At 43.2% G+C, this 10,380-nt stretch overlaps 1 protein-coding gene and 1 pseudogene across 6 annotated transcripts in view; both read right to left on the bottom strand.

Annotated features, from left to right (window-relative positions):
• Nucleotides 1-3,985: 3,985 nt before the first annotated feature.
• Nucleotides 3,986-10,380, bottom strand: part of CRACD (capping protein inhibiting regulator of actin dynamics) — a 235,594-nt gene continuing 229,199 nt past the window's right edge. For all 6 annotated transcript variants that reach the window (XM_024579907.4, XM_045185906.3, XM_045185902.3 and 3 more), the window contains 3 exons: nt 9,873-10,063; nt 9,133-9,295; nt 3,986-7,003 (listed from right to left, as the gene is read on the bottom strand). In XM_024579907.4, the coding sequence (XP_024435675.2) occupies nt 6,843-7,003; nt 9,133-9,295; nt 9,873-10,063 (515 nt within the window). In that variant the 3' untranslated portion in view covers nt 3,986-6,842. The remainder of the gene's footprint in view (nt 7,004-9,132; nt 9,296-9,872; nt 10,064-10,380) is intronic.
• LOC112296463 (U6 spliceosomal RNA) lies at nt 7,579-7,675 on the bottom strand (annotated as a pseudogene).

The raw sequence follows: 10,380 nt of genomic DNA, 5'->3' as shown, positions 1-10,380 counted from the left end.
TCAATGTGTGGTTGCCTCTTGCACGCCCCCTACTGGGGACCTGGCCTGCCACCCAGGCATGTGCCCTCACTGGGAATCAAACCTGTGACCCTTCAATTTGCAGTCCAGCACTCAGTCCACTGAGCCACACCAGCCAGGGCCATAACAAAAGATTTTTAAAGGTAAGATCTACTCATCAAATCACATTCCTTATTGAGTAATTTAAATTTTTTAAATTGAATTTTGGGGGACAACCTTGGTAAATTACATAAATTTCAGGTGTACAACTTTGTAATATGACATCTGTATACTCTATTGTGTGCTTACCACCTGAAATGTACTCTCCTCTCACATATATTTGGCCCCCTCTATCTCCTCATCCTATCCTAACCCCATTCCACTCTGATAACCACCATTCTGTTATCTATGAGTTTGTTTGTGTGTTGGTTTTGCTCGTTCATTTGTTGCTTTTGGTTTTATAGCCCACATATGAGTGAAATCATAGGTTCTTGTCTTTTTCCACCTGACTTTTTTCACTTAGGATAATACTCTCAACTTTCACCCATGTTTGGTCAAATGGGAATATCTCATCTTTTTTATGGCTGAGTAGTATTCCATTGTGTATATACACCACATTTTTTTTCAAATATAAGAGGAAGTTTATTTAGGAAGTTACAGAGGTAGGAAACGTGAGCTCTAGAAGAAATGGACTGAGGAAACAAGTTGCAGAGGCAAAAGAAGGGCCCTTGGAGCTTAGGAAAGTATACTCCTAAGGAAGATTTGAGTGGGCGTGCTCTGGGGGGGAGAGAGAGAGAGCACTATATCTACCATGTTTTATCCAGTCATCCTTCGAAGGACCCTTAGGTTGTTTTCACAGCTTGGCTATTGTGAATCATACTGCAATGAACATAGGGTACATATATCTTTACTAGCGTTTGCAAACTTTCTGGGCAGATACCCAGAAGAGGGATTGCTGGATCATATGATATCTATTCTTAATTTTCTGAGGACTCTTCACACTGTTTTCCATTGTGGCTGCATCAATTTACATTCCCACCAGCAATGTGCAAGGATTCCATTTTCTCCACATCCTCTCAACAATTGTGATGTCTTACTGATAATAGCCACTCTAAAAGGTGTGAGTTGTGGTGCTGATTTGCATTTTCCTTTTTAACTAGTGATGTTGAACATCTTTTCATGTATCTGTTGGCCATCTGTGCATCTTCCTTAGAAAAGTGTCTATTCAGGTCCTCCACCCATGTTTGAATTGGATAGTTGTTTGTTATATTGAGTTGGATGAGTTCTTTATATTGGATATTAGCCCCTTACTGGAGGTGTCATTTGTAAATATCTCCTCCTATTCAATTGGTTGACTTTTTGTTTTGTTGATGGTTTCTTTTGCTGTGCAGAAGCTTTTTAGTTTAATGTAGTCCCATTCATTTGTTTTTGCTTTTACTTTCCTTGCCTTTGGGAGTCCAGTTTACAAAAATCCCTCCAAGACCAATATCCATAAAGTTAGTGCCTGTTTTTTTCTTCTATGTATTTTATTGTTTTAGGTCACACATTCAAGTTTTAATACATTTTGAGTTAATTTTTGTGTATGGTGTCAGATAATAATCTAATTTCATTCTTTTGCACGTGGCTTTCCAGTTTTCCCAACACCACTTATTGAAGAGGCTTTCCTTTCTGCATTGTATGTTTTTGGTTCCTTTGTCAAAAATTAGTTGCCCTTCTATGTGTGGGTTTATTTCTGGGCTCTCAATTCTGTTCCATTGGTCTGTGTGGGTTTCTGCCAGTGACATACTGTTTTAATTATTGTAGCTTTGTAGTATAATTTGAAGTCAGGGACTTTGATACCTCTGCTTCGTTTTTCTTAGGATTTCTTTGGCTATTTGGCATCTTTTGTGGTTCCATACAAATTTGAGGATTTTTTTTAACTCCTTGAACAATGCCATTGCAATTTTGATAGGGTTTTCATTAAATCTGTATATTGCTTTAGGTAATATGGTCATTTTAACTATGTTTTTCCTTCTAATTCATGAACATGAAATATATTTCCATTTCTTTGTGTCATCTTCAATTTCTTTCAACAATATCTTATAGTTTTCAGTGTATAGGTTCTTCATTTCCTTTGTTAAATTAAAAAAAGGTTTTTTTAACTTTTTTTTTTCAAGATTTTACTTATTTATTTTTAGGGAGAGGGGAAGGGAGGGAGAGAGGGAGAGAAATATCAATGTGTGGTTACCTCTCACATGCCTCCCACCAAGGACCTGGCCTGCAACCCAGGCATGTGCCATGGCTGGGAATGGAACCAGCAACGCAGGCCGTCACTCAATCCACAGAGCCACACAAGCCAGGGCCATTTTGCTGTTCTGATTGGGTGATTTCCACTGTTCAGTATTCCAGGTTGCTAATCCATTCATGTGTATTAGCTAATCTGTTGTTGACACCCCCTAATGTATTCTTCACTTTGGGTAATGTACTCTTCATCCCTGATTGGTTCTTTATGATCTAATTCTTCTCTCTTAATTTCTCTATTCTATTCTCAAGTTTGTTGAGCATTCTTATGATCATTTATTTGAATTCTTTATCAGCAAATTACTCATCTACATTTTATTGTTATTTTTTCTTGTTCTTTCATTTGGGGCATTTTTTTCTGTTTTCCCATTCTGTTCAACACTTCCTATGAGATAGATGAAATAGTTATCTTTCCCAATCTTGAAAAAGTAGCCTCGGTGTAGACTGTTGCTGGATGGTTTTGGCAGGCCTGTTGTAGTTTTGGTGGGCACCTGTGGTGCCCAGTGTGCCACCTGACCAGGAGTTGGTTCCAGGTGGGGCAGCCTGGTGTGTGTTCACTTCCTCACCCTCCTGATCCGGGCCAGGCTTCCTGGGCGCCCACAGTGCACCCTGTTGCTTATCTGTTGCCCGAGCCTGGTCTGGGTGGGGCTGCTGCGTTTGCACGTTGCAGTGCCTACTAATTCCACACTTACCGTGGATGAGGCAGCCCTGCAGCACACACCGCAGCACTTTGCTGGCTCCGCCCTTGCTCCAGGCAGGGCAGCCCTACATGCTCGCACAGCATTGCCACACCACTTCTGCACCCTCTCCAGGAAGGCAGCCCTGTGTGTGGGTACTGCAGTGCTTTGCTGGTTCATCACTCTCTCCAGGCAGGGAGTCCCAGTTTGTGTAGTTCAGTGGGTGCATGCGTCAGCACTCTGCCATATACGCTGTATCAATCTCCAGGGGAAAGGGCCCAGGTGTCAGGGCTGTGGCACCCTCCTGATCCGGCTGGGTGTAGCTCCAGGAAGGGTGGCTGGGGACATGCCAAAGTGGTCCTGCAGGTCAGCTACAGAACCTGGAGAGAACTCCTGCCTGCTGTCTAAGTGCAGGGGAAACGTAAACAATGGCGCTCACCAGTTCCTCCAGTCCTAGATAGTTTCCTCAGCTCCCGGAGAGCTCCTGTGCTTCCCCCACCTTCTATGCAGTCTCTCGGGTGTGCAGAAGCTGTTCAGTTGTCCCTCGGTTGTCTCTCGGGAGAAACTGCCTTACGTAAAGATACACATTTGACGTATCCTTAGGAGGAGGTGAGTTCTTCATCCTCTTACACCTCCACCTTGGACCAGCCTCCAAAACAGTATCTGGGGTTTTTTGCACCCGAGGTACATACCTCACTCACATTACTCACTTCGACCTCGTCCAGCTGCGTGGGGCTTGGGGCCGCAAGCTCTCAGTGCTTGCCCACGCTGCTGTCCCGTGACCCACCCTTTGAGGAAGGAGGTTGTCGGATCATGTTGTCTGAGACACAGACCCTTTGATTCCAACTGAGGATTGAGATAAACATTTTTATTTGACCCTATTCAGTATTCTCCCAAAACACCTAGTAACAAAAGTATAATAAGGTACCATATAAAATACCTTGAAATTTTTCTTTCTCAGCAAAACCTATGTAAATAGCTGGCTTGAAATTAGTAAAAACATCAACTTGAGAAGTAAATTCTGTCAGTGCTAAAGATCTTGTGGGTATTTTTTATTGAAAGATCATTTTCCTTCAACAATGGACATTTTACATTGAAACTTTATACAACCAAAACCTCAAAATAATATTAAAATCACACTAAGGTATTGTCATGGTTAAGCCTCTACTTTTATTGTTGGTAAAAATATTGCAAGACACTTGTAACTCTAATATTTCTGCTTTAAAATAAGCAATTAAACGTCACAAGAAGAGACAATGAATACATACTACAATTTGCTGATAACTGGCTAAAATGATAATTTAATAGTGATTAATGTATAAGGAACAATTGCACTTGAAAAATTTAAAAAGTAAACAAAAAAATTCTAGTTTTTTATATATATGTCTATGAATGGAGGTTAATCATCTATAACCTTGCCGGGACAAGTGTTTGTTTTAATTTTTTAAAAAAGCTGTATATTTAACATAGCAATAAGATTTTTTGTCTTTAATTTTTTATGTTTTTACAGAATTTCCCCCAAAGTTTGTTGATGTGAAAAAGACTGCAACACAGCTAAAGCAAAGTAACACTTCACTGGTATTTAGTGCAAATTTGGAGTATTCTTACATGAAATATTAAACATGTAGCCGTTAGGAGGTGCTGGAAGTCAGCGCTGTGACTGTGCCTTCCTCAGGATGCTCTTCCTCTCAAGATTTTGAAGGAAACTTCCACTGCGGTGTTTCTCCTACTTTGTGTGGGCTTTACCACAGGTGAGCCCGTGCAGTGGGCTCATCTACCATTCTTTGTTAGTAAGTCTGACTTCTCCGCTTGTTCTCTGCCATTACTATGATATTATCCAAAGTTGATAGGGTGAATGAAAAGGTCAATTCAGAAGAATTACTGTAACGCAGGAATCTAGGTGGAAAAATTCCTATTAAAAACTTCTATTATGAGGAAATCATCGAAACTAACAGATGCCTACATATTTGATTTGGAAATGAAGGTCAGTTGGAGAATGTGCATGGAGTATTGCTTTCCATAGCAAAGCAAAATTAGTTACACTGATTCTTAACAAACTGCAAGTCCAGTGTGTGTGTGTGTGTGTGTATGTGTGTATATATATATTATGTGTGTATATATATATATATATATATATATACACACATACACACACATACATATATATATATAAATCCAACTTGAAAGAGTACAGCTATCTGTGTGACCACAAGTCCTAGATGCTACCATAACGCTGAGCCATCGTTTTCAGAAAGAAAATGCCTTGTGTATGGTAAATAAGTTTGCTGTCATTCTTTCTTTAAGGTAAATGATAGAGTAACAACACAGAAAAACAGCACATTGTCTACTGAGTGGACATAAAGGAAAATAACAATACGTACTAATAAAATGTGTTTTTGTAGGGGAGAAAAAAAGGAAGTGTTTCTCCCTGAACTGAGCAAAAAATTTGTACTTATACTTTGGGGTCAGAAGCTAAGGAAATGGGAATATGCCAACACCATGAAATGTCAAGTTAGTAGCAGCAATGTGTGGGCTTGCTGTATGTCTATGTTTCATGTGCAGCAAATTTAAGGAAATGAGAGAATATATGTGGCTTTTAAATTGCCACATCCCTTCTGTGTATCACATGTGTATGATAACAAGGCCACTTAAAACTCTGAGATGTTTTTCAAAGGTAGCAAGGTGAACGCTCTAAATTACAAATGCTATGGAATAGTTGACTCTAAATATGGATTACTCGATTATGGTAAGGAAAGGAACTTCCCCAGGAGGTTCTTAGTACAAAGGCTCCACATCTTACCTTCCTGTTAACTTTCCCTAAAGACTTAGGGGCTTTTCAGAGGCACATAACGTCAATAGCCTCTTGTACCTTGTAATAAAGAGCTGGTTGGAGGAGGGGGTGTTATTATTATCCTTGTCTCACTTTTGCTTCTTTGGGTGAAACGAGTCTCCCCTTCAGAGTTTTAAAAACTAGATTACATGAGAAGCAGTGTGTCCTGAGGTTCTCAGCCTTCGGGACGTAACAGTATTCATGTGAAGACTTTTTGCCAGAATATGCATTTCTGGCCCTCTTCACAGGAGGCCTGAGATGGAGCCTGGATGTCTTAAGAACAACTGCACGAGGTGGGGCTTCTCAGGAAGAGAATTTGTAGCTTCCTTTATCATATGAAATAAAAATGTTCCCTAGGAGCCAAATGGGCCCAATGTTTCACGTGTCCTTAAAGGCGAGTACTGGCACCGTGGGGCCTGTGCATCAACAGTGCGGTGGAAGGGTGGGCGGACTCGCTTTCTGTGTTACAGTATCAGGTGGGGGAAACTCATGGAAACCAGACGCAAGCAGAGTTGGGAGGCAGACTGTTACTTGAAATTCCTAGTTAGTCGCTATGTTCAGGAGAATGGGCATTCTTATTTCTATCTATATATGATGCTCTCACCATTACTGTAGAAAAAGGTAGAAATCCCCAAACATATGGCAGGGTAAATGTTTTGGATAAAAGAAATTGGAGTATAGAGTCAAAAAAACCATTACAAAGATTGGCAAAAGTACATGTTCAAGGGTGCGTGGGCGTGTATGTGTGGAGGGCTGCGGGACGGGCATGGCAGGCCCTCCTGAGGGGTTCTGAGTCTGCAGATCTTGCCTCATGTGGTCCCTCGGACAGAACTGTCCCTTTAGAACAAGGAGGAGCTCAAGGCACCAGGACCTAGGGTTGTGCAAATACACTCTTTACAAGGAACACCACCAGTTCTGTTTCTAAACATTATTTTAGAGCCTATAAAACATGCTGCTTTTCCCTAGCTTGATTTCTTTACTTCATATAAAAAAATAAATAAATAAAAAGGGCAAGAGAGGAGCCAATAACTAGGAACAGGATGGACAAGAGTCACTCTTTACTTAATAATCTGTGGGCAGTCGCTCCAGGCCTTGGCTTTCCTTTTGGCCAAAGCCAGCCAGGCTGGTTCCGTTGACGCGGGGGCAGCGTCCGGGGTAGAGAACCTCTTGGTGACTTCTTTCACCAGCGGTGCTGCCGGAGGCGAATCCGAGATCTCCACTGGGTTACATTTTGAAGGAAAAGGAGAAATGTGTAAGTCAGAGCCACATTTCGATTTACCATACATATGGGATTCAGAAAGGAAAGCTCAGTGGAACACGGGCATCTTCTGTGAGAAGAGTTAGAGAAGAAAGCTGTGTGATCATTACTTTTACACGCATCATTACAGTGACCACGGGGCAGTCAATTCTAATTTCAGAGGGTTTCTAGGAGCACATTTTTTTTCTGTGCACAGAAGTTATGCCTGCATGATAATAAAAAATAAGAGGTAGATTTTGTGATTTTAGTCATATAGCCAATCAATTTCATGAAGAAAATGATCAAACCAGCAGTTTGAATTTACCAAGCTGGTGAGGTCCCAAGTACCTGCCTCCACCAAGTGCGCCCTGGGGCCCCTCCCCCTCAGGCCCCCAGATCCTGCCAACTCTGAGGACTCTCGGTCTTGTCTAACAATTGCTCTGTGTCATTATCGCTTCTTTACCGCACCACGAAGGCTTCTGAAGGCGAGGGTTTCCATCTTACCTTTGGGCCATATTTAGTGCCTGGGGCAATGGCCCACACACAGCAGACTCAGGAAATACTGATGGAAAAGGGATGCTTCATCCTTGCGCGGGGGCCATGCTAATCTCTGTTTCATTCCAGTTTTAGTGTACGTGCTGCCGAAGCGAGCACGGAAAAGAAATACTACTTCAGAACAAAGGCTTGCTTTATTAACCCGGGCTGCTCTGAACTGCATGAACCCTTTGGAGCTTCCAAGAAATCAGGCAGGGAAAGGTGTAATCTCTTTGACTTTGGAGCGTTCGCTTTGCTTTGAACTAATTCTCTCTGGCACACCCATGTAATGTATAGAACTCTCAATTCTTGGGTGTAAAAGTCAAGGGAAATAGTACCCATGGAGGTTCTCGAGGAATTGAGAACTGCTCCAGAGCGGTTTTCAAAAAAAATTTTTTTCTTCTCACCCAATAGTAAATATAGCTTTAACAGTGAGGCCTCTTCACATTTCCAGAACTCAGCAGGCAGGTAACCAAGGCATACAAAGCTCGCGGGTCTGGAGGCTGGGTGCCCTCTGGGAACAGGGCTGCCCGGTGGGGAAAACAGATGCTCTGTGAACCCTGGGGGAAATTTGTTTAGATTCATCCGTCCTCCAGGTTTTTTGCAATAAGCAAATAGTTGGAAACATTACTGGTTTGTTTTACCTTTTATCAGAATAAAGAATTTTTAAAAACCACGTGTGTGTCTTTTACATGTCATGAGCATGTAACCACTGCTGCTGTTCCTGGCCAGTGAGGACTCCGGGCTGTACAGCCCTGCCTGGATCAGTCACAGCTGGGTCAGACACTTGCCCTTCGAAATCCGGCCAGTGAAAGGGACCACCCCACTTTTGCCGGGGGCATCTGAGCCGCCCGGGTCACTGGTTCGGAAACCCAGCTCCTTACTTCCATCCCAGGTGCCAAGCTCCAGCAGGGGTTCTCAGACATAACTTCCACACGTTTATTTTAACTTCATAGTGTCGGAGGAAACAGGGCCCTGAGTGCACTTCTCAGCTCAGGCTTGAAGCCAACCCCTTTGTGTACACCTGTGCCCTTGCTTTGTTTCAAGCCTATTGAAACACTGCTCCATTTAAGTTTTACCTAACTTCGCCCTTTTCCCCAAATCCTATGATCTTATCTCTTGCTTTGTGTAGAGGCCCTATGGTCTGTCGTCTCCCTTATTACAGCAAGTTCATAAACCTAATTTTATTGGACTACAGGCAGCGGGGCACAGGGGATGGCTCACATCACTTTGCTAGTAGCTCAGGAACTTACCACACCACATTGGTAGCTTGGAACTGGCCATGGAGGGAATATTTACACCACAGTAAATGGCAAATACCAAATCAGAGGTCTCTCTAGTCCCTGAAGAGCGGACTGTTAAACATGCACCATCATACCACTGACAGGGTGACTTTCTGGTGATCAATATCAGATGAGCTTTATCAGTGTCCCACTCTATGAATGGGGTTGTGAAACGGCCTGTGCTTTGAAATGCCTAAAGTGCTGCCACAGTTACTACCCTGGGGGAATTAAAGCATGCTCTAAGAAGAAACACCTCTAACTCTTGTTAAGTTGAAACGGTCCTGCTCTCACTACCTGTCACAGATGTCGGGAGGGTGTTGGCCTTTTTCAGCTGGTCTCTGCGCTCCAGCCTGGATCCTGCTACCTCCGGTTTCTTCTCTTCTGGCTGAGCTGCGGCCTTGTGCAGGGGCCCGGCTCTGCTCGCACTGCTGCTTCCTGGCAGTGGACCCACGCTGGCCTGGGAGGGCAAAGAAAGGCGGGGACAGTGTGTTTGCCACCCAAGCACACGGAGAGACTGCGTAGGGCCCTGGGGCTTCCACCTGTCAGCCCCTATCCTCTGCTCCCAAAGGAGCAGCTGAATTTCATTTGGGACCAATGTGTACTCAACGCCAGCCCCCAACCATGAAGCCCCTCAGTATAAAAGTCCCAAAGAGGGAACACTACTTCCCTAGAAGAGCCTCATCAAATTAACTATAAAAGCAGGGGCATGGAGCAAGACATTCCTCCCTGCTCAACTACAATCATTTTCCTATTTCTCACTTCACTATTGTGTGTGTGGATTGCTGCTACTAATTACATCATGAATTCTGCCAAATCAAGTTACCCTAACAGCAGAAGGAAACAATCAAATTTGTAACTGAAAATGCCTTCCTGGGCTAACGGTGGTTAATTTGTTTATTGCTCTACCCTTTTTCTCAATATTCTATGCCACTCCCAGCTAGCCATCTTTCTTTCTTCTTTATAAAGTCCTTGCAACCACAAAAAAGGGCCAAGCTCAGAAAGGCAAAGTTTAAGCTGAAGACCGGGCTACTCACATTATCTTTGGAGAGCTTTTCTGCCTGTTTGGCCTCCCTGGCTTGCTTCCTCTCCTCTCGAGTAGCTTGCTGCTCCCGAAAGCCCTTCTGCTTTTGCAGCGCTAGTGTTATCCACAGTGGCTGCGTGGTTTCAGCTTTCTCCACAAGTTTGGAGCCATCTAAAGAGTGTCTGCTCTGAAGCACTGGCTTTTCTGTGGGGAGAAAAGACTGACATTGTGACTTATAACAAACATATACTTGGTCTTCATTCCATTTCTGGCACAGAGCACCTACGTGATGGGAGCATAAAGGTGTCTCATGTTATGTTAATGAGGCTACTGTGGGACCACACTTAAGGATGGGGCCTGGTTGTCAGGCGAACCAGGTATGTGACAAGAGAGGTGGGGCTGAAAGGGAGGGGAGAAGGCTGGAAGTGATGTAATCAGGCCCATGTAATGAAGTCTCGTAAAAACCCGAAAGGACAGGGATTGGAGAGCTAGCTTCTGGGTGGTGAACACGCAGAGGTTCT

Source organism: Desmodus rotundus, chromosome 4 (assembly GCF_022682495.2).
Source record: "Desmodus rotundus isolate HL8 chromosome 4, HLdesRot8A.1, whole genome shotgun sequence".
Classification (NCBI taxonomy): Eukaryota; Metazoa; Chordata; class Mammalia; order Chiroptera; family Phyllostomidae; genus Desmodus; species Desmodus rotundus.
Note: the sequence above shows the minus strand (reverse complement) of the source record. Positions and strands in the feature narration are given on the sequence as shown.